Genomic DNA, 23,542 nt, shown 5'->3' on the forward strand with positions numbered 1-23,542 from the left:
GTACGTTGCGAGACGAATCTTTTGAGCCTAGTTAGGTCATGGTAGGACAATATTTACCACGAACAAACAAAAAGTGCTACAGTGACTGTTGTGACTTTTTCTCTCCCTTTTCACCTCATCTAAACACAGCCCATGGAAGCTTGGAAGCACGAGCACCTGCAAGCTTGTACAACGCCTCTTCCTCCCGGGTGAAGCAAAGCAACTTCACGAGTACCCTCTCCGATCCGGCCCGGTCTACAAATACGCAACCCGTGCTCCCGAACAGTTGCGACAGGCGAAAGGAAGGCGACCCGTGCTCCCGCCGGCGAGGTCTCCGTTCCCCTCCGCATCCGGTGGCCTCCGGGCTCTCGGATGTGTGCGGGAACGGTGGCTCTCCGCCCGGCGGTGTAGATTAGGTACTAGGGTATCTAGGGTTTGGGTTCCGGGCGTCGGCGGCGAGGCGGAGGCGGCGTCAACGCCAAATCGGAATAAGTCCTCTCAAGTTCTTCCTCCCCCCGGTGGTGCTTCTCTCCGGTGCCATCGGCGAGCTTGTGGAGGTGGTGCTCCCGGCGCGGAGCTCGCGTACAGGAGATGCTCGTCGGCGGCTTGTTGGCCTGGAAGGGTGGTGAGTTCGTCGGCCTTTTGCTTGGTGATTACAGAGGAAGCTTGGGGCTTTGCGGTTGCCAGGGAAGTGGAGCAGATCCAGTCTCCCCGTGGCGGGTCCAGGCCTTGCCGACGGATCTGCCTCCAGGATCGCCGGAGTTCGAGGTGCGTCCCCGGCCGATGGATCTACGGCGATGCCTTCTGCTCGCCCTCGATGACGAGTTTCTGCTGCGGCTCTCCTAAAAGCTTTGAAGCGATGGAGCTCTGGCTGATCTGGGGTTCGTGGTTCCTGCTCTGGGTGGCCGTCGCCGGCGGATGGCGGTGCAATCCGGCGTGCAAAGGTTCTAGGGTTCTAGTTGTTTTCTTTCTTTTTTCCAAGGGCCTTTGTGCTAAAAGTCTGGCGGTAGAGCTTTCCTCTGTTCTTTGCCAGAATGTACTTGTACGCGTGTTGGTCTTTGTACGGTATTTTCATGGTTAATACAGGTACGTTCGATCAAAAAAAATACGCAACCCACTGACCCATTTCAAACCACAAAAAACCTTCCTCGCATTCACCGATCTCTCCACCGTCTCTTCTGAGTCTTCTCTTCCCCCACGAAGCTCTACCTCAGATCAGGATGAACAAGAAGAGCGCCAAGAGGACCAGGGTGCCGCCGGCGCCCGCGTCGTGGTCTTCGCCAAGCAAAAATCCTTCAACGGGGAGGAAAGGCGATGACGACGAAGAGGTGGTGGAGAAGAACATCTGGATGGACCCGGATGCTCAATCCGTCGACTGCGGCATTTGTTTTATGCCGTATGAGTCTGAGGTTTTTATGGTAAGCATTGTTGCTTGCAACACTAGTAGTGTCAGATCTTTTCAAAAAAAACACACACACACACACTAGTAGTTTCAGTACGGCAACAACTGCCTTTGGATTGTGGCCTCCAGCATTATTCTGATGGTTCGTGTAACCCAATCCAATTGTTCTAATCTCTCCAGTGTAGCAATGGTCATGCCGCCTGCGGTAAGTGTTGTCTCCGTATTAATCGAAAATGTTGGTGCTGCGACCAATCGATTGGCGACATCCGCTGCCGCCCGGTGGAGAACATACTCGCCGAGATGAACACGGTCTGCAAGTTCAGCAAGTACGGCTGCGCGGAGGTCGTCAAGTACGTCGAGAAGCGGCGGCACGAGGAGACCTGCCCTCGCGCGCCGTACGGCTGCCCCATCGACGCCTGCAGCTACGTCGGCCTGGACCTGCACGCCCACCTCCTGGACGACCACGACGACACAGTCAATTTCCTCCGGGCCACGAGGGTGACGCTCCGCAAGGGCGACCCGTTCCGCGTTCTGGTGCAGAAGCGCAACCCCGACGCCACCGGCCTGGGGAGCGTGTTCCTGCTCCTCAATGGCGGCGGCGTCCTGGCGGGCCGCTCCCTCTCCCTGGTCTGCCTCGGGCCGCGCCCCGAGGGGAACGGGGAGATAAGCTACAAGATGGAGGTGCGCGGCTGCCAGCCGGGCGAGCTCTCGCTGGCGGCGACGGCGCCGTGCATCCGCGAGCTGGAGGGGTTCGAGGCCAAGAAGTTCCTCTTCGTGCCAGACGCCGACTGGGGGCCGTTCGGCAGCGTCGCCGTCAGCATCCGCATCGGTTGACGAGGTCTCAGCTGTTCGTCCAGGCGTTCTTGCAACTGTTTCGTGCTTAGTTTATCATCAGGTTTCTTAGTAGTTGTTCAACGTTGGTGCTCATGATCTCTTCCTGAGCGTGGTCCTAATTATCAAGCATGCTTTTGTTGCACTAGATGCCTGCTGTCTATGCTAATGTTCAAGAAGCTTTTGTAAAGAACTGGCCAACTAGGCAGGGTAGTATTGCTAGTAGTACTGTAGTAGCTAGGAGTAAGTTTGCAGTTGCTTTGGCTGATCAGCAACTGGTCTTGGTGCTTATCTTTGCCAAACCGCAAGCAGTGCTTGTTTGAAGCTCCTGAGCTTGGTGTTTTCAGTAATGGGGAACTGATGAAAGCCACGGTGGTCCTGTATTTTGCATGCGCACATGAATTCCTGCGATATGTGACGCTGCCAATTGGATCATTTTGTGATTGTGCGGCCATGGGTGTGGTTCACATTATTAATGTCAATGCCTTGTTTAGATGCACTCAAAATTCTAAAATTTTATAAAATTTTTCGTCACATCGAATCTTTGTGCATAAAATATTAAATGTAGCTAAATAAAATAATTAATTATATAGTTTGACTATAATTTGTGAGACGACAATAATTATCAAATATAAACAAAAGTGTTATAGTATTTTACACCCTAAATTTTTCGCATTTAAACAAGACCCAAATTTTCCTACTGATGCGGTTCCATTTTAGCATCCTAAATTTTTCGCATTTAAACAAGGCCCAAATTTTCCTACTGATGCGGTTCCATTTTAGCATGCACACATGAATGATGAATAATTCTCCAGTGGCCTAATGGTGATCTGAAAGGTGCATACGGTGGTCCTGTCTCTTGCATACACACATGAATGAATAATTCCTGCGCTACGTGACCGTCAAATTGGATCATTTCATGATTCTGGCATGGTTGTATCAGATCCCCATTAGGCCACTGCAGTAAGAAATGAAATTCCTAATCAAGTGATCATGAACCAGGGATTTTTTGTGGGTTTTCAGTTAAAGCTTCCTCCATCCGGTTGCAACGACAAAGCGGGTTGGCTTGGCTCATGCTCCTCCCTCCTGCCTGCATTTGCGATTGGCCATTTGGCCCTCTAGTCGCTGCTGGATCTTGGAGCTCCACCAGGCCCTCTATACAATAGGCGTCCAGCCCCCTCTGGCCTCTGGCCAGTCGGCCTCCGGACAAGTGAGCAGCGTGTTCCACAATCGCTGAGGAGAAAGCTACGGATATATAAAGTGTTCAAATTTGCTTCATGTTCAAATTCCAAAAAGAAAAAAAAACAAGTACACAACGCAGATTTTCATACGTCCTCTTGCACTCTTGCAGTCTACTGCTCGCTGCCTGCTACCAGCAGCCAACTGAACAAGCTGACAGTATTTTAGGCCCGGCCCACCTTACCCATTGCCCAAATTCTATCTACGACCGACCTGAAAGGGCTAGCATGATCGACTTACTGAAACAAACCAGGCCTAGCCCGAAACGTGTTTTACATTTTCTTTCCATAGTGCGGGCGCCCGAAACGGCCCGAGCCAGCTGGCCTTGGAATAGAAGGCCTGATCATTTCCCGTGTGTGGGCTTTCCCGGACGCGAATGCTGATAGGGGTGGCTATGTGGCGCCGGAGGAGATGGCGCACGCCGGCTGCCTTCGCCCGCTCCGTGCAGGCACCGGCGCGAGCGGAGGAGGTCATGGCCATGCGGCGCCGGTGGCGGCGTCCGCTCACGCGCTCCGTCAGGATTTGGGCAGTACTATTAATTGCATCTGCACGCATACGTACCGTTATCATCGTCTTAATCAATTTCACTAGTAGTCTAGTAGGAAATTTTTTCTCGAAAACACAGGAGAACTGCGTTTCATTGTATTAAGAAGATGATGAAAAACAAAATTTCTTATAACGATGTGGAGCGACTAGCACTCTCGCAACATACTAGAGTACGCGGTTGTAATTTACATCAAACATAAAGAAACCTAAAAGGGGTAGAGAAGCAGAAGAGCAACTACTACTCAATCATCCCTACATGCAACCAGCTGGACTTGCGAAAGCCTCCCATTCCGCAGGGAAGGGAAGAGCTCTCTAGCTGCCTCCAAATATTTGACGCTAAAGTTACCATCAAAATACTCAGCAACCATCTTCTTTGCTGGTTCTGAGGGCTCGTCCTGCACAGGAACACCATCAAAACACTGTCTAGTAGGAAATTAAGCAGCATCAAAGGTTTTTTGAGTTTCTCCGATCCAACAATCCGTGTTAGCTAGATGTAAGAGAATATGATCCACATCCGGTTTATATATATATATATATATATATATATATATATATATATATATATATATATATAGATGTTATTTAAGAGAGCAGAGTCGGCAATGTCACCGTTGGCGGGGGGCCTTGCTTGCTTGCATAATCTAGCTAGGGGTTGATATCACCGCGGACCTCCGAGCAAGAGCCTTGGACGACGGAGCAAGAGATGGCGATGGCGGCCAACACGATCGTCATCAGCACGCGAACATCATTGCCGGCGGGTATAGTTGTCCAAATGGGCCAGGCACGATGGGCAGCCCAAGGCACGGCCCTAGCCCGGTCCGGCACGACAAGCGTAGTGCCCGGGCAGCACGATAGACGGGCCAGTGCCTAGGCCGCGGCTTCAGCCCATAGTGCCGGCCCGGCACGGCACGATTTTTGGGGTTAGCACGACTCAGCACGATTTTGTAGGATGATCTGTGAAATATGATGAGATTATGTGATTATTTGATCTACGATACCTTTATACATATTGTCTTTGTTGTCATATTACTTGATATGTGATCTTGATATGAGATTTTGAATGTTGTATTTGAGTTTAGATTCAAATTCTTGATCAGACGTGGGGTTTATTATGAAAAATAGGGTCAGGACCGGCCCTGGCACTATGGGCTAGTTGGACGGCTGGCCCAGCACTATAAAATGGTTGTTGGGATGGGCTTGGGCTGAGTGGTTGGTCCATAGTGCTGGCCCGGCCCGGCACGAAATGGCCATCGAGTGAGCCAAATTAGGCCGGGCCAAACTAGGCTAGGGCCGGGCTGAGCCGCCCATTTGGGAACCTATACCGGCGGGGATGGGCGATAAGGAGAAAACTCCTTCATGTTAGGATTAAGCGTACGTGGTGCTAGCTTAATACCAGGATCAACAAGCTAGTGATGATCTTGTCACTTGATGATGGTGGAGTTCGCTGTCGGTCGAAGCACACGTTGTGTCTAGGGATGGTAATTGCACCCGCGGATGCGGGTATCCGCAGATTTTAGACCCGACGGGTGCAGGTGCGGATCCGGTATTCCATGTGTGGGTGGACCCGCACCCGCATATTGCGGGTGCGTGTGCGGGTTTGAGATTCGACCCGCAGGTGGACCCGCACCCATCCGAACACAAAAAAAAATCTCAGTCTAGCCTGTTTAGGTAAAGCCCAGTCTAACTATACTAACTATAAAATGAGCATAGGAACTTGTGGATCCATTGTTAGTTTGTCTTTATTACTTTGAACTTATGAATTTGGTGTTAGTTTACCCTTGTTACTTATAGAAATGTATTGTTTGACTGTTTATATTGATAAATTTGTGCATTTTTTATTATATTTATTGCCACACCCGTGGGGTCCGAAACCCTCTGCTGCAGGTGCGGGTGCAAAAATGCACCCGCGGGTCTGCCTGCGAGCGGGTTTTTCCCAACCCCGCGGATTTGCCTACGGACGGGTTTTCGTCAAACCCGCACCAGCATCCGCGGGTGCCATCCCTAATTGTGTCGGCTGTGAGCAAAGCCAATCCGGGTCCAAAAGCTGCGGCGCTCACACCCTATCCACACGGTAGGTAGTCCACAAGCATTCTCGAGCATGTCCATCGCAAGTTTGACTCGTTAGTCGCTCACACCAGACGCACGAAGTCACGCTGAGCACCCGGCCCGCACTACTCGAGCTGCTCCTTTGTTGAGAAATGAGAGCAGCTCTGAACCTTCTGTCACCGGAGATCGAGCGATACCCTTTATTGATTATTACTAGAACATTTGGCGCCCTTGGGGCGCCTGCAGTGATCACTTGGAGAACAAAATCTATTTATGTTTGACGGACACGTCTTCATATATATATATATATAGGGCACCACTATTTGAACCCCGGGTTCCAAATGGTTATTTGGTACCCAGACCTATCCGACAGCAGCCCAGCCCAGCCTACACGACGGAGCTAGGCACGCGCATGAGACGGTCTTCCCCGAGCAGGTTTTTTCTTTTTTTTCTCTTTTTCCATTCCAATTCACGTGGTCAGTTCCTTTTTCTTGCCTTTTTTAGGTGTGTTTTTTGTCACGTTCTTTTAGTTTGTTTTAGCCTAGTGTTTTTTGACGAGACGACGTCCCAGGAACCATGGTTTGAACATGTAGCTTTTTTATGCTTCGAAACCCAAATTTTATATTGTGACTAGTGAGGGGAAAAATTCTCAGACTGAACCTTAAAGATGTGACTTGTATTTGTGACGGATTTTCATTTAAAATGAATCAGTCAAAGCACATATTTCTAATCATCAACCTTTTTTTCACCAAAGACATTTTTTTATGCTTCGAAACCCAGAATGCATCCATACACGTGAAACATGGACGCATGTATGAACACAGGAAAATAAGTTGGCAATAGGATATCAAGTTCCTTCTCGGTACACAATTCCAAATTAGTTCAAGGCATAGCCTCATAAAACTCAGCTTGAACTTCCTCAACCGTTTACAAGATGCTCCTTCTTTGCAACAGAAGTAAACAAATGATAAAAATAATATTACTGACTGAAGCCTCCTGGTATTCATAGATGGGTTCCGTCATCTTGAGCACAATGAAGTACAGCAGCGGGCACCTGCACGAGCACCCGCTTGTACATCGCTGATGTGGCACTGCTCTCATCCTGGTTTTCCTTAGCCTATGCAAGTGTCTCATGGAATCCAAGCCATCGGATTTGGCTCAAAGGAGAATACAAAAAACCATAAAAATCGATCTATTGCTTAACCAAACCAATGCAATATCAAAATATCAAACTAAATGTGAATCTGACATTTCTCAAATATCTAGTAAAATATATGGATCAAGGAGAAGTATCAAATAATCACTTGCTTGGATGAAAAACAATAAACACACGTAACAGATTGTATCAGGAATACTCAACCATAAGAACAAAACAAAGGAATGGCCCACCATTTCTTGGCCGTTTGATCAAAATTTTCTGGAATCACTTTAAACAGCTTATTCAGATTACACAAAGATAAAACAATAAATATAATGAAATGGGCACTTATCAATGTGCAAATAGTTCAATCGAACCAGGAAAAATTATGAGTAATTACCTCACCACCAACAACAATAGTTAAGTTAGTGCCTGTTGGAAGAGTCCATTCGGATCTCCTCAGTCCAAGTATCTGCAGAAAAAATATCTTACAATTAATATCCTTCCTGCTAGCAGCATCACATACAGTTCAAGATTTGTTAGATAATCCTGATTGAGCATTCACATCCACATGGTCCAGGTTGCTTCTCAAAGTCCTCACTTGCTAGGCGTAAAATAGAGCCATCTGCATTACGAGCCCTGACAACCTCCAAACGCTGAGTACCATCATCCTAATAAAAGTAGGATGTCAAAGACCATTTAATCTAAAAGTTATAGCCAGTCATCAACACGCAGAAAAAAGATGTGGTGATGCTTAGATGCTCAAAAGGATATAGTAGGCATGTTTTTTTTTAAAAAAGGACACACATATGAATAGAATGGTCAAGAGAAATTCTATAGGATTTTGCAACGGTGAAAGCTATCATATCTGGACATCCATCGATGTAATAGGTTTTTCATCGAGTATGCACAGAGAATCTGAAGCGTGCTAAGGAGGCAATGCAATCTGTAGAGGCTGCTTCAGCAGCACCATCTTCCACATCTAAGAATTGTACGAAACATGATGGAATGCATCATGCATCTGATTCAGAAAAGCCTTGGAGTAAAGTCAGAATGTCAGATGCTAAAGCCTGGCAGTTTTCAAAAACCTGAATGCAATGGTATTGTCTGAAACCTACAGCTCTTTTTGTGCAAATGTTTGTTTTCAGTGATCTACAAAATCAGTACCTTATACCAAACAGATCTACAAAACAAACAATGGTATGTTAATTTGGCCAGGTTATAGAAAAAGGAAAAGATAGTATTGCCTCAGCCTCACTGTGATACTGAACCTTAATTTGGCCAGGTTAGAGAAAAAGGAAAAGATAGCATTGCCTCAGCCTCACTGTGATACTGATCATTTCAGTACTACCAAATTTGCTCCATCCAGTTACTATGGTTATGCAAATGGCAGGGAATCGACACTGACCTGTCCATCAAGGGCAGCAATAGCATCATCCAATTCATCCTGCGTTGCCATAGTTACAAAATCAAATCCCCGCTAACGCCCAGATTCTCGGTCATAGACAACTCTGGCATCAACCACTTTGCCATGCTCGCTGAACAACTGCACCAATCTAGAGTCATCCACTTGCCATGGCAGATTGCCCACATAAATCCTGAAAGGACCACCAAATTGTCTGGGAGGTCTTTCCACACGAGAGCCTCTAGGAGCTGTTTTATTTACAGTAAGGAGCCTTCCATTGATATCCTGTCCACATGAACAGGTAATCAGCTACACATGTACTGTAGGATAGAATCATGAAATTTCGATATATAGCTAGCTGTTCGTACTGACATAGAACTGGGTAATCAGCTACACATGTACTGTGGGGGTGTATTACTGAACAAGCGTCGATAAAGTAGGTTGGAGAGGGGCAGGATTGTCGGTGGGGGGAGGTTGGCAAGTCCGGCAATGACGGCGGCTCGGCCATACATACCGCGAGAGAGGAGTGGAGCGAGGAAGAAGTAGCATTCGCGCGGTGGCTTGGCCTGCGCAGCTTGGTCGTACAGACCGGAGGAAGTGCGGGTTGGTCTGCGCGGCGGCCTGGTCACACGAAGGAAAGGTGAGGACAAACTCACGTTTGAGAGTGGCCGACCGGAGGAGAAGGTGTCGGCGGGACAGGATTCCCCGGCGGGGAGGAGGGCGCCCAGCGGGAGGGGATCGTCCGCCGCACGCGGATGAGGATCAGGTGACGGCAGGACGGGATTCCCAGGCGAGGAGGAATCCAGTGGGGGAAGGACCCTTCCGGCGCCGAGGATATCCGCCAGTGAAGGTTAGCTCGGGATAACGGGCTTTCTCGGCAGTGAAGGAGAGCTCGGAGAGGAGGTCGCTAGGCGGGAGGGGAGCTTCCGCTGCAGAGGTGACGGCCACCGCGCCGACGGGTGAGAGAGCGGCCCGCTCACAGAGGTTGAAGAAACTGGGCGACGCCGGCGGTGAACTCGGGATGGCGACGCCGGCGGTGAACTCGGGATGGCGACGCCGGCGTTGAACTCGGGATGGCAACGCGACGAAATGCTCCCGGCCTCGCGAAGCAATTGGAGCAGCGGGGTCGATGGAGGAGCTGCGGAGCGGCATGTCAGGAGGAGGAGCTGGTAACCGCCGGGAGGTGGGGGAGGTGGCGGTGGGATGGGTGGGGGGGGTGGCGGGCGGCGGTGTGGGGATTGGAGAACGGCGACCGCGAAACCGTCGGGCGGAGGTGGGAGGCTGGGTGCACGGACGAACCAAACGGGCTCCCGAGCCGGTGCTCCTGTACGCGGGCGGCCTCGAGCCGATGGGTCGGCTTCTCCTTTCCCTGTCTGCGTTCGGCTCGTTGGGGACTGAATCGTATTTGAACCCCGGGGTCCATATATCAATACTATATATATATAATAACGCTATATTAGATTCTATGACTATCGGAACACCTTAGGCAAAAGCTTAGAAGTCTGATCCAAATGTGAGTAGAGATCATCATAGTAGGTTTATAATATTCAAGACAAAAGAACGGAAAACTATATAGCTTGCAGCCATAAGGTTCTCAAAAGATAACCGATCATCATAGTGGCAAGTGTTTCCTCAAAAGTATTACTTACTAAACATAGATAGAATAGTTGGGCTATATATTACAGTGATCTCCATTTGAGCACCCATCAATACTAACAATGGAAAACATCTTTCGGAAGCACATTTCAGAGAACACCATGAATTGACAAAGTATCTAAAGTTCTACCAATAATGAAAAGAATCCTTTGACTCCTTATCCTTAGGATCAGAAAATACACTCCTTAGCATCCCAGTCTTCTAGGTGCAACTAAGGATGCAAGTGGTGAAGTGGGTACCCAATTATGTTCTTTGGGTCAGCTAATTAATTACGATGGCATGCCACTCTAATTCAATTCTCCTCCCAAATTATTTACGTAAAATATCATTCTAGTTCACTTTATCAATTTTTGGGTTGACCCAATGACCCAAAATATATCAAACTAATCTAAAAATTTTGTTGGGTACCCAGTTGCATCTTTAATTTTATCCTAAGATAATACAGAAAAAACTTGTCATAAAAGATAACATCCCCTCTAAAATTTTAGCTCAATTCAGTTCGGAGAGAGAGGCAAAGTTCCAACCACCTTTTGTCAATCTGCACGCCTGCTAACACTTTTAATGTGGTTTGGTCCCGTCCCATCTTCTCCTGAGCTTTCTATCTATCTTGCGTTACAGTCCTCGATATTTGACTTTCGGCTCATGAACAGATTGCTGGTCGTTACTGACGTGCGTACGTATGTTCCTCCTCCGATGTGAACGGACCAGATCAAGCGAAATTAAGGTGATACTGAACAAAGCTATATCTCAGCCTCCCAAGGAAGAAATACTCCACCGACTTAATTATTACCATGTGATTCTGAATGAGGATTATTTATGTCCGATAATACATACTCACTCATAATTCCATAAACCATAGACATGCATCCACAGTGCACAAGACAATTTGCACAACATGGTGATGAGTAATTGTAGACGTTACTCGTCCCTACCAGCTCCGGCGCCCGACCTCCCGCCGGCGCGGTGCAGGAGGCGGCGCCCCCGCTGCTGCTGCTGCGGCGGCGGCGGAACGTCGTACCCGCGCGCGGGGTTGCCGAACGGCGCCGGCGGCCACCGGCCACCACGGGATCCGTCGGGATGAGCCACAGTTGCATCATCTGAGTGCACGCACAAGTCAGTTCCATCGTCATCATCAGCAAAAGACACCAACGAACTTAACCACTCTGCTATTTCTTCAGTTTCTCGTGCGTGCTGTGCGTACCGTGGGCTGCTGCTTGAACATCGGAGCAAGGGGTGGTGATGGCCAGCAGTACGATCGCTAGCACCACCAGCGCGCGCATCGCCGGGAGGGAGTCGAGGCACAAGGGGAGCTTCTTCTTCTTCTTCTCCATGGCCGTCTGCACAAGTGCCAGGATAATTAAGTGGTGGGGGTCGGATGCTAGCCTCCTTAATTAGTCGTCCTCTTCGTCTTCTCCATCACCTTAAGCCCCTTTTATACTACTCGAGTCCGATGGAGTCAACGCCAGTTGACCATACACCATAGACGACCACTGGCCGGAGGTGCAGTATAAGTGTACAATGGATTGATTGATCTTTATGGTCTTCGTCCACTCGTCCACTAGCTAGCTACCGCTCGGAGCAACGTGTGCCTGCGTGAGCGAAGGGAAAAGGCGGAAGACCCGGTCAGAGGCTGCGGCTGCGGGGTCGGGCTCCGTCACGGTCATGCGTCGTCGTCCTCTCCTTGCGCGGACGCACATGATAGGCACTTCAGTTTTTGATTCCTCTCAAACTGAAAATATTATTGTAGTATCTGTTCGCATACATAGAGACGTACTCGAATCCGAAACATCTCCCTACATACACCAACAGACCTACAACTATACACAATCAAAACACAAAACGCGTCCTTTGAGAGATCACCGAAGATCAGAGAATACGGTGTGCGACGAGAGACGTCACCTCCCATTGTGGCTCCACGCGTGACAGGGTACCTGAGACAGTAAAGACTGAGCTCGATGAAGCTGCAACCAACGACGAGCTCTTCCTTCGTAGAAGAACTAACTCCACGAGCTCATCGACAGTGCCCAAGGAAATCACCACCGACGTGAGTTGGAAGCATCGTCGCCAAGGCCAAGCGATTGTTGGGCTGTTTCGATGGCGACGACGGCCCCGACTGCCTAAGCGATCCGGGGCCCAATTGAGAAAAACTGGGCGGTTTTTTTTATTTTTTGTTTTTGTTTTTTACAAAAATATATTTTTGTTTTCGAAATTCACAAAAATATACCCCGGCCGCCCCGCTGCCGGGCGGCCGGGACCTGGTCGCCCCGCTGCGGGGCGGCAGAGATTTTTGTGCAAAAACTTTTACGAAAATATTTGCGTGCAGGTCCCTAAGGGCCGGTCGCCCCGCAGCGGGGCGGCCGGCTCTCCCACGAGGACTGAGCTGAGCTGCCATGTGTGCCCAGCAGGTGTGCCGCCACCCGATGGAACCACGACGAGTGACTGATGCGAAGTGGTCCACCCACGCCTCTTGCTTTGTGAAGCCGCGAGATGCAAGGAGTGTGTGCCAAAAAAAAAACCCGTCATGTACTCTTGTGTAGTAGCATAAACCGAATAAAAATACCACCAGTGGTTTGCCTTCGCCCTTTCGTGCGTGCTTCCTGTGCTGTTCGCTCGCATTATTATTTCCTCCGGTCACCAGCGACGCTCAACACTGCAGCACGATGCTGCTGCCGGTGCGTCGCTGCGACCTGGAATCCACGGCCATGTTTGGTTAAAACCACGAAAACTTTTGCACAAAAAGACGAATGCATGCATGAAGTACTAAACGAAGTTTATTTGCAAAACCTTTTTAGAAATGGGTGTAATTTTTCGAGACGAATCTAATGAGCCAAGTTTCATCATGATTGGCTACAGTGATGCTACAGTAACCGCGCTCAATCATCCTCTAATCGTACGGTCAAAAGCCTCATTAGCTAGAGCAACTGCTACAGTACCGCAGTTGTGGAGGTAATTTTGTAATTAGACTTTATTTAATACCACTAATTAGTGGTCAAAGCTTCATTTCTCTCTCATCAAAACTTTTCTACACTCTAACCAAACAAGGCCCACGTTTGAAGCATCATCTGCAGACTGCAGCCAGAGTGCAACCAATGGGATCCAATTTATGTTGCTCGAGGATCGAGATGTGCTGTCCCGCACAAGCGCTTACCAACCTATGGGTTGGGACCTATCGGTTGGGACCACTGAGAAAACGTTTTATCTAAACTCGTATTTAAAACTAATCAGAAGTCTTGTTGGTACGGGCGCCGGGCCGGTCGCCCGGCTGCGGGGCGGCCTGGGGGACCGGCCGCCCCGCTGCCGGGCGACCGGCCCCCAGAGACTTGCGCGTAAATATTTTCGCAAAAGTTTTTGCACAAAAGCACCTGCAGCCCCGCAGCGGGCCGACCAGGTCCCGGCAACGGGGCGGCCGGGGTATATTTCTGTAAATTTCGAAAACGAAAATATATTTTTATAAAAAACGAAAATAAAAAATAAAAAAAATAAAAAAACCGCGAAAAACTGGCATGTCTCCCGGTGTTTGTTTACTGTTGTGACCGGAGGCCGGAGTTAGTCTTCCCCAGCCAAATGGGCTCCTTTTCTTACCTTGTTAGCACCGTTACATCTAATGGACTTCGGCCCACTCACGTGTCATGAACACCTCGGTTTGTTCACGCAAGGATGGAACACGATAATTAAGTCGATGCTGGACTAAAATTATATTATTTGGTCCGAGATGAAGCTGTCCCTCAATCAAGCAACTAAGCAAGCGACTAATGTTACACACCAACGCCGAAGCGCCATTTTCCTCTGCCATGGTTATCCATAGAGCAAATAAGAAACATTTCGCAGACATCATAGAATGATTTTCTTTTCTTTCTTTATAATTCTTTGTAAAACCCTTTTCTTTTATTAATAGTATCTAATCACTAGGGATTAGGAATGCCCACACTACTGCAAAAATGATTATTAGGGGCGGACGAAAATACATTTTTAGAGACGGACCGCGTAAACGCCCCTGCTTTTTGCAGCTAAAAATGGCGGGGCGGGTGGGGGGGTCACCCGCCCCTGTAATTTACAAGGGCGGGTGGGGATGTCACCCGCCCCTAGAAAACTATTTGCAGGGGCGGGTGACCCCCCCACCCGCCGGGTGACCCCCACCCGCCCCTAAAAATCATTTTCCATACTAATCAAAAAAATCATTTAAATCAGAAAATATAATAAACAATATAAAAAAATTGAAATTTATACCATACGCGTATTACTAAGATAGAAGTCCATACTAGGGGCGAAAATTATGTGTCCATACATTACATCCGCACGGTAAATGATAGAAGTCCATACATTACAACAAACAAAATATTCAATCCATACAAGTAGCTACTAGTTCTTACTACCACATACAAAGTGAAATGATACAAGCACACATTGTGCAACGAGAGTCTCACGGCGGCGACTGCGGTGTTGCTTCGTGGGTACGACAGAGGATGGGCACGTAGTCGTGGCATCAGGCACAACTTTCTTGAGTGCTTGCCGCTTCCAGTGTCTCCTCATCTTTGTAATTATTATTCTCCAGAGCTGTAAAAGAGTTGTGTTAGCAAAACGACAGCTGAACAAGTTATTTTGTTTTAGTTGGATAGTTGAATACATAATGATTGGAGTAATAACTGTACCATAGTAATTCTTCGTCGTGGTTGGATTCTTCCTGGTCATCCTCCGCAACGTCCATTGGCTGTGTGTGATCCAATAGTGTGCTCGGTGGCATCTCCATTATTTCGGTGGAACCAGATCCCCGTTTCTCTTGAGGAGGCGAATCTTCTTCTTCAATCAGATCTGCATGAGAATGTGCATGAGGTATTGTAGTTTACGGATTGTTTTTGTGCTTAAGTATGTAGTTATGGGCAATGTATAGACAAGTTGAACCATACGTAATTGCAGACGACGTGCTTCATGTCCACCTCCTTGTCTAGAAGTCCCCGCACCCTGGTCACCTTGGGGTTGCGGGTACAGCGTGTATCGAGGTGGAAAGTTGCTTGATGCTACAGGAAGAGTGACAATTGTTAGACGGAATAGTTTCACATTAATGGAGCAATGGTCTTTTGTAACTACCGTTCGTGCTCGCGGCTAACTGGATTGCCATTGGGTTGCCCGGTGGAAGAACATCAGCACGAATCCGAAGTGGTCATATGCTCAAGTAGGAACCCCCTCTGTCTGAACTCCGCGGACGGCTACATGTACAACACTAGGTATAGTGTTCCTTGGAGCGAATGTGTGCGTCCTGATTGAGAAATCCACTTGCCTCATTTGGATGTCGCGAAGGTTACATATGTTCGCAAAGATTCTATGTAATATCGTTTGACACTGCAGAAATAATTGTGGTGGCATTTCAGATATGAGAAGACTAAGTGGTACGTTATTTCCTTGTGGACGTTGTTGTCTACCTTCTATCTGGTGCTCTACTGGAATAGACTCATCCAAGAATAAAGTAGTGGAACTATAGTCGGGCGTCCATCCTAGGATCGCAAGGACATGGTTGTCAACTTGGATGTATGGACAACTCATGATGCGAGTGGCTTCTTCGAATGTTCGGGTTAGCAGCCCATAATCACCGAACAAATGTAAGACATTCTGTAGCGGAAGCTCTATCCCAGTGTTTTTCTTTAACACTCGCAGTAGCTCGCGGCGACTGACAGAACGGGGCACTTCTACTTGAATATGCGGACATGGAGGAAACTTAGTAATTATTAAGAGGCCGGCGAAAACCTGGGCGTGCAAGTTGAACTCTTGTTCCTCAAAGATTGTCAAGTGTTTATAGTTGACATGTGCCATCGGTTGGTCCCCTGAGGATGGGGTGGCTCCGCGACTTGGGGTGGCAGCGGGTGGGGTGGCGCCGCGGCTTGGGGTAGCGGCAGCGGGAGGAGCCGGACACGGAGGGGAGTAAGTGGCGGGGAGGTGGCGGGGAGGCGGCGGTGGAGGAGGTGGCGGGGAGGAGGCACGGGGAGGCGGCGGACGCGGCGGCGAGGAGAGATGGAGAGGAGGCGCCAGATCTACGAGGGGGCGGCGGCGGAGGGAGCGGCGCGGGGGCGACGCGGCGGAGGCGGCGGAGGGAGTGGTGCGGGGGCGGAGGGGGCGGTGAGGAGGACGCAGGCCAGCGGGGGCGAAGGCGGCGGCGAGGAGGAGGATCTAAGCTAGGGAGCGGCGCGGGGTTGGCGGGGGCGGCGGCGGCAGGGTTGCGGCGGCGGGGGAGGACCGAAAATTTTGGAAGCCTTCCAGCGTCTTCTCACGCGCGCCAGGAGTGTGTGAAAATTTTTCTAAGCCCTTAGATATTTATATGAGCTCGATTTGTAGGGGCGGGTGGGCGCAGCAACCGCCCCTACAAATATATTTCTAGGGGCATTGTAGGGGCGGGTGGCGGCCTCGCCCGCCCCTAAAAATAGTTTTTGAAATTTATTCCGAAAATTCTTTTAAATCAGAAAATATAGTAAACATTATCAAAAAATGTTGAAATTTTTACCATACGTGTATTTTGATGTGTAAAACACATCAAAATTAATAAATCTACATTGCACTATATGTAATAAGAAAACATGTTCGAACTTTAGCCTCTACTAAGTCACTACTCTCTCATACAATTTAAGTGCAACTTTGTCCTTTCCACACATTCAAACAATAAAAAACCTGAATTGTACTTTCGTTATTTTTCACTAGAGTCACAGGTTGTTATACGCTATGGTGAAAATTTCACGTTTTTATATGTCGTTTGCTAATTTTTAGGATTAAATGATTTTTCAGAAACACTTGAGAAAATATTTGTAGGGGCGGACGGGGGCGTCACCCGCCCCTACAAAGTGATTTCTAGGGGCGGTCCGCGGCATCGCCCGCCCCTACAAAATAATTTTAGGGGCGGGTGATGCCCCAGCCCGCCCCTAAAAATAGTTTTCCACATTTATTCCTGAAATTCTTTTAAATCAGAAAAATATAATAAACATTATCAAAAATGCAGAAATTTTTACCATACACGTATTTTGATGTGTAAAACACAACAAAATTAATAAACCTATATTGCACTGTATGTAATAAGAAAATATATTCGAACTTTAGCCACTACTGAGTCACTACTCTCTCGTACAATTTAAGAGCAACTTTGTCCTTTCCACACACTCAAACAATAAAAAACCTGAATTGTACTTTCGGTATTTTTCACCAGAGGCACAGGTTGTTATATGCTAATGGTGAAAATTTCACATTTTTAATATGTCATTTTCTATTTTTTTAGGATTAAATGATTTTTCAGAAACAATTGAGAAAATATTTATAGGGGCGGGCGGGGGCGTCACCCGCCCCTACAAAGCGATATCTAGGGGCGGTTCGCGGCATGGCCCACCCCTACAAATCAATATTTAGGGGTGGGTGATGCCGCCGCCCGCCCCTATAAATTTGTTTCCATATATATATTGGACTTGCCTTTTTTTTCTTCGTTTCCAGAGAGCTCGAGGGTAACCTGCCGCCCCCCCCCCCCCCCCGCCCCCGCCTCCAGCGCCGTCGCCTTCCCTGCCCGTGGCCACTTCCGCCCGCGCGCCCCCTCCCGCGCCCGACCCGCTGCGTCATTCCTTCTCCCTCCACGACTTCCGCCCGCGCGCCTACTACCCCCGCCCTGCCGAACCCGCTCCTCCTCCGCCGCCCGTGGTCGTCCTCCTCCGCCGCCCATCGTCGCGCTCATCTAGCGCCCGCGATCCGGATCTTCAGCTCTGGATTTGAGCTAAGGTGAGATTCTTGATTTACTTTTAATGTTTTTTATGTATAACATTGGCTAGTAAGTGAAATTATATATTTAATTTGAGAATAAGAAATGTAGTTAGTGCAATTAAATTAACTAATTAGTTTGGGAATAAGAAATTTAGTTAGTGAAATTAGATATTTAGATTGGGAATAGGAAATGTAGTTATTGAATTATCTAAGTAGTTTGAGAATAAGAAATGTAGTTATTGAACTTGGCTAATTAGTTAGACAATAATAAATGTAGTTAGTGAAATTAACTAATTAGTATGGGAATAGCAAATTTAGATATTGAAATTAGCTAGGAAATTTGAGAATTGAACGCATGTTATTTGTGTGTATGAAATATGCATAATTTTTCTATGAAGGCATATGGCAAGTGGTGGCTTTGGTGGTAGTGTGCTGCATCAGAATTACCCTTTGCCACTAGCTCGCCCTCCTGGCATCATTTTCAGCAGAGTCAACAGGGCTAGACCGAGGCCATGTTCTCAACAGAACATTATAGCTCCAAGCATAGTAAGATCCATCTTTTGAGTATGAGCCTTTTTTGGCTTGATTAATAAGAATGGTTGATACTTATTAATGTTTTGTTGCCTCTAATGCAGCGGATCGATTATTTTAAATGGCTTACTGAAGTACTACAATGCCTAGGTGGTACACCTCTACAGGTGGAAACCACAGAAAGTCTACAATTTAAGAAAATGACAATCTCTTTTGAGATACCATTAAGACAAGATTCAGGTACCATGATGGCAATAGTGGCTAGTGGGAAGGAATCACTAGTTCAGATGACTTATGAAAAAACTGCCATAAAAGCATGCCTTCTGGAACTTGAGAGCTATGGTTATCTGATTCTAGACTTGTCATGGTTTAAAATCAAAGCACTTCGACGGAATCAACATGATATTGTAAGTCTCTATGGGAGCCTTTCACGAGAAAATCTACATGACATAGTAAGTAAATTTTGTTAATTTAAAGAATTATGATAGTTTCTACGTGACATAGTATGTGAATTTTGTTAATCAAAGCACTTTTTTAAAATTTATATTCCATCTCCATTGCAGGATATATTTGGTAACACCTTTGAGGCAATGAGTTTAGAAGAAATTTTATGTCAAGCTGTGGAGCAGTTGGGTTATTACTCCACTGAGAAGGGACCGGTACATACAAGGGAAGGTCTCTACCAGGGTTCCTTTCAATTTCGAACCACACCAGATCCTACCGCAGAACCAATGTTCATTATCTACGGCGAAGCACTTCCTCGTTGAAGTGAAACAAAGGACAATGCACTTATCCATGCATTGATTTTCATTGACGATGCCCTGGGGTACAAGATTAGCGATGTTAAGTATGTTGACTACCTCTTACTTCGGAATAATATTCGTTAGATGATGTAATGTAGGCATTCAATTCAACTTTTGTTAACTCTTCTATCTCTGTGTAGTTTGTGAGTTGCGACTATGTATTGCACACTATTCGTGTAGATGTGAACTTATGTTAAATCTTCGGATGATGAGCCATTGCGTCTCCCAAAACCAATGGTTGGTTTTCATTTTTAGAACGAGTTAAGGTCAGTGAATAACAGATTGCTACCTGGACCGGCTATTGGGCCACCATACTTCTAGAATTTGTAGACTCAAAGTAATCCTGTGCCGCTGCCAGAAAGAGAGGCTATATACACAACCTGCCACTCGTGAATGGGTCACCTATACTTCCGATACCTCCAAAGACAATATTTGATCCCTTCCCTCTTACCAAAGTGATGGCCCCCCGGGATCCAAGATGGCAATTTAACTGACTTCAGACTTGTGTGGCTAGTGCTAAGTTGTTAGAGAGGATTCGCCTATCCCTAACAAATTGTGAAGATCCACCTCTTGTAAGAGTTCAAAAGTATGTGCTCTCCACAGACTTGGTATTCGCATAAACTATGACTAATCCACACCATCGAGATCTAAATCAAGCGAGAGACAAAGACAACTTCATTGGATCCAAGAAAACAAAAAAAATCTTACAACCATTTATAGGGGCTGCCGGGGGTGAGCCGCCCCTACAAATGGTGTTTCTAGGGGAGGCTCACACCCCCCCCCCCGGCCGCCCTATAAATTGGTCCATTTTTAGGGGCGGGGGCGGAGGGAGGGGGGTTGAGTGGGGGGGGGGGTGAGCCGCCCCTACAAATGGTGTTTTTAAGGGCGGGTGAATTGCTACACTGTCTACGGCTATTTGTAGCAATGGGTCAAATTTAGGTCTGTCCCTAAAAAATCGAGGCGTTGCTACAAATCGTTTTCGTAGTAGTGCCAATTCCGCGTGCGAAACTAGTCCATCGTGGACCCAATACGTGTGCAACAAAACGTGATCAGGAAACCCAAAAAAACTTGATTAGGCTAGTCCCGAAGGAGTTTTATCACATTTGTACGTACTCCACATACGATACGATAGGACAGCTTTGGATAAACCATCGTTGATAATCGGGCATTAATCGTTTACTAGTTACTACTACCCGCTCCGGCCGACGCCGATGACCTTCCCGTGCGCCGGCGGTGCAAGAGGGGGCGGGGGGCGCACGGGTTGCCGGCCCTTGTACGGCCTACGCAGGGTCCCGCCATGCGGCGGCGGCGGCCCCCAGCTCCGACGGCCTCCGTCCGGATGCGCCACGGCCTCATCACCTGCATGGTGATGCATTCGTCGTGTCATCAACCACAATAATAGCAACTTGATCCTCCGTTGTTAGCCGGTTAGCTGTGCGCACGTACCAGCATCATGGGCTGCCTTGACCTCCGTGCAGTGGCCGACGACGGGGCAAGAGAAAGAGACGGCGATGGCCAGGATGATCATCGTCATCAACATCACGTACATCGCCGGCAGGGAAGGGACCTTGCTCTCCATGGCATCAAGCAACAGGGCCGTATCTAGGCCCGTGCGGGCCGTGCGACCGCACAGAGCCCCCAAATTTTAGGGGCTCAAAATATAATGAGTATACTAGGTATAGTTATATAGTAGATTTTGTTTTAGTTATATTTTGATCCAATACGAAGCAAACTGTAGCCTAAATATGTCATAGAAGAGGAAATATGCCGCTTGGTCATTGTCTTTCAATCAAATCTGCAGATCGCAGTGCAATCTTTTTCGCTTCCACTATAACCGCTCGCCAGGCACGACACAAGTCACGTCTGCACTTCCACCTCCCGGATTTCACTGGGCACTTGCAGACGCAACGATGGTACTAGGGTCCAGTTCATAGTTTCGCACAGGACCTTCGAATTTGCCGGTACGGCCCTGTCAAGCAAGTACTTGCCTTCGTCTTCAGCGCCTTTTATATAGGACTGAAGGGTAACCTTTTTTTCCCCCGAACAAAGACGGGTGACTAACTGATCACACTGACTGCTAGGATCAGATGGAGTTTCGTAGAAATTCATTCACTCCAGTGGAGCAGTGTACCGTGTGTACAGTGGATTGATCTTGATGGTCTTCGCTCCCCAACGAAGCACGTCGCGAGCAAGCGGGCTGGTCCGGTCAAAACCTGCGGCTGCCTCGGCTGTACGTGGGTGGGCACGGAGCCGTGTCTGCATGTAGCCGGCGGCCGTAAGAGTTGAACCATCCGATCCCTCCCCGACTCACCGCAGCTACCCTCCTCCCTCTCACTCGCTCTCAGACAGCGGCCAGCAGACTGGCTAGCTAGCCCGGCCACCTCTGTGCCGGCTTCGGCATGAGCTCGATCGCCAACCTGTACGGGCGCGGTTACTCCAGAGGTCCGGACTCCGGAGCACGTCGTCGTCAGCCGTCAGCCGCGTACGATTCAACGGAACGGGTCATAAAGAACACTCATCGTAATGTGGCCTCAACGGGCCTTTCATGGGCCTTACACGTAGCTATAGCGTGGGCCGTATATTTTTGGGCTCATTTCTATTTTCTTCTTATTCTCGTGGACAAATTTAGGCAGGAAAATGGACAGCGAGTGATCATTGTAGACTTGTACTAGTCCAATTCACAGCGGCACAATTAACCAAACAATTCAGCGAGTTGATGCTGTACAACAAGTAAAACTTATTGGAAAGTCGACCTGCGCTCCATCTCTTAGTAGTGACACCACCAGATGCGGAACTAACCAAACAACGTGACGAGGGATCGTCATCACCAATTCATCACCAACGAACGACACCAAGCGCTGGCGTTGCTTCGAGCTCCGACGATCCGGCCCATCTTCCGGCTCAGGTGCTAAACGCGGCGCCGCTGCTGCGGCGGCGGCGGCGGTTCGATGAAGTACGCGCGCACGGGGCCGCCGCGCGGCGGCGGCGGCGCCAAGCCCTGGCGACCTCCGTCCAGATGCGCTGCGGGAGCACCTGAAATGCGCGTGTCAATTTCGTCGCCGTCATCTTTCGACTGCTAGCTGTGCTCGCAGCGAGAGAGCCGAGAGCATATATCAAAATGGTTTAGAACGAACGAAGAGGATCAATTAATTCGAGGTTACCATGGATGGGGGCGTTGGGGTCTTCTTCAACCTTGGAGCAGTGGACGACGACGGAGCAGGAGACGGCGATGGCCAGGAGGATCGCCATCAGCGCGCACATGGCATGCCGGGAAGAGAGGCAAGACGACAACTTCATGGCCGCAGGATTGTTAGGTGGCAGCAGGATTGTTAGGTAGCAGCAGGATGCTATGCCAGCCTCTCTGCCTTCATCATCTCCATCCGAATGGACTTTTTAGCCCTCGTTTACATGCATGTTGTAAATTTTTTAAAAAAGAATCTTTTTATATTTAAAATATTAAACATAGACTAATCAAAAAACTAATTGCAGAACTCGTCTGTAAATTACAAGACGAATTTATTAAGACTAATTAATTTATCATTAGAATATGTTACTGTAGCAGTTAATGTAGCAATTTAGTGTTCAATCATGGTCTAATTAGACTCATTAGATTTATCTCTTAATTTACAAGTAAATTATACAATTAATTTTTTATTTCGTTTAGATTTAATACTTCGTGCATATAAAATTCTCGTTCGACGTGATAGTTTTGGAATTTTAAATTTTGTATAACAAGGGTTATAGAGGAGTACTCCGTATGAGATAAGACTAGAATCCCATCCAGTTTCCTCCATCAATTCATGCCCATGGAAACCATGGACGACCAATAATGGAGGCGTACAGTAGATTGATATCGACGGTCTCCGCCAGTCTCGTCGAACCATGTAGTGTTATGCAGCAAATGGGACCGTATGTCCGTATCCGTGCAGGTACTCTGTCACTAACATTCATGGGACATTTATGAACAGAAGAGGTCCCGTCCGGATAACCATTAGAGCAAGTATACTAGCAGGTGAGATCCAATGGGGAGCACAAAGATAATAGGAGAGAGAAGCGCACGAGCGACTCGTGAGCAGGTTTTTTTTACCGACCGTTCAGACGAATCGCCGCCCTTCATTTTCGGTAAACCAGACCGGTTTGACCTGTTACTCGAAAAAATCGGCCAAATTCAAATTTTAAATAAAAAACGGTAGTTCAACCGGTTTTCATCGGTTAGCCGACCGGTTAGACCGGTAAACCGGTCC

The 23,542-nt window shown here is 48.0% G+C and overlaps 3 protein-coding genes and 2 long non-coding RNA genes across 8 annotated transcripts; 1 reads left to right on the forward strand and 4 right to left on the reverse strand.

Moving 5' to 3' along the window:
• Window positions 1-1,131: 1,131 nt before the first annotated feature.
• Window positions 1,132-2,608, forward strand: LOC120675524 (E3 ubiquitin-protein ligase SINA-like 10). Its single transcript, XM_039956725.1, has 2 exons — window positions 1,132-1,397; window positions 1,562-2,608. Exons 1-2 carry the CDS (start codon window positions 1,200-1,202, stop codon window positions 2,213-2,215), a joined length of 852 nt encoding a protein of 283 aa, XP_039812659.1. The 5' UTR covers window positions 1,132-1,199; the 3' UTR covers window positions 2,216-2,608.
• A 4,250-nt stretch (window positions 2,609-6,858) lies between these two features.
• Window positions 6,859-9,803, reverse strand: LOC120675805. Of its 3 annotated transcripts, none has more exons than XR_005675499.1 (3): window positions 9,101-9,803; window positions 8,590-8,871; window positions 6,859-7,852 (listed from the first exon to the last, which is right to left on the reverse strand). It is a non-coding gene; the product is annotated as an uncharacterized LOC120675805 (long non-coding RNA). The 3 variants fall into 3 exon arrangements; XR_005675497.1 differs by having other exon boundaries at window positions 8,959-9,803; XR_005675498.1 differs by having other exon boundaries at window positions 9,243-9,802.
• Window positions 9,804-10,987: 1,184 nt separating this feature from the next.
• LOC120674358 lies at window positions 10,988-11,690 on the reverse strand. Of its 2 annotated transcripts, none has more exons than XM_039955533.1 (2): window positions 11,444-11,690; window positions 10,988-11,375 (listed from the first exon to the last, which is right to left on the reverse strand). In XM_039955533.1, exons 1-2 carry the CDS (start codon window positions 11,571-11,573, stop codon window positions 11,161-11,163), a joined length of 345 nt encoding a protein of 114 aa, XP_039811467.1. In that variant the 5' UTR covers window positions 11,574-11,690; the 3' UTR covers window positions 10,988-11,160. The 2 variants fall into 2 exon arrangements, with proteins under 2 accessions (XP_039811467.1, XP_039811468.1); XM_039955534.1 differs by having other exon boundaries at window positions 10,988-11,339; window positions 11,444-11,655.
• Window positions 11,691-20,399: 8,709 nt separating this feature from the next.
• On the reverse strand, window positions 20,400-20,878 carry LOC120672103. The gene is made up of 2 exons (XM_039952397.1): window positions 20,745-20,878; window positions 20,400-20,657 (listed from the first exon to the last, which is right to left on the reverse strand). The coding sequence occupies exons 1-2, from the start codon at window positions 20,875-20,877 to the stop codon at window positions 20,488-20,490; spliced, it is 303 nt and encodes a 100-aa protein (XP_039808331.1). The 5' UTR covers window position 20,878; the 3' UTR covers window positions 20,400-20,487.
• A 1,058-nt stretch (window positions 20,879-21,936) lies between these two features.
• Window positions 21,937-22,671, reverse strand: LOC120674039. The gene is made up of 2 exons (XR_005674952.1): window positions 22,460-22,671; window positions 21,937-22,331 (listed from the first exon to the last, which is right to left on the reverse strand). It is a non-coding gene; the product is annotated as an uncharacterized LOC120674039 (long non-coding RNA).
• Between the last annotated feature and the right edge of the window lie 871 nt (window positions 22,672-23,542).

The sequence above is a fragment of the Panicum virgatum genome, chromosome 5N, assembly GCF_016808335.1.
Source record: "Panicum virgatum strain AP13 chromosome 5N, P.virgatum_v5, whole genome shotgun sequence".
In the NCBI taxonomy this organism is placed as follows: Eukaryota; Viridiplantae; Streptophyta; class Magnoliopsida; order Poales; family Poaceae; genus Panicum; species Panicum virgatum.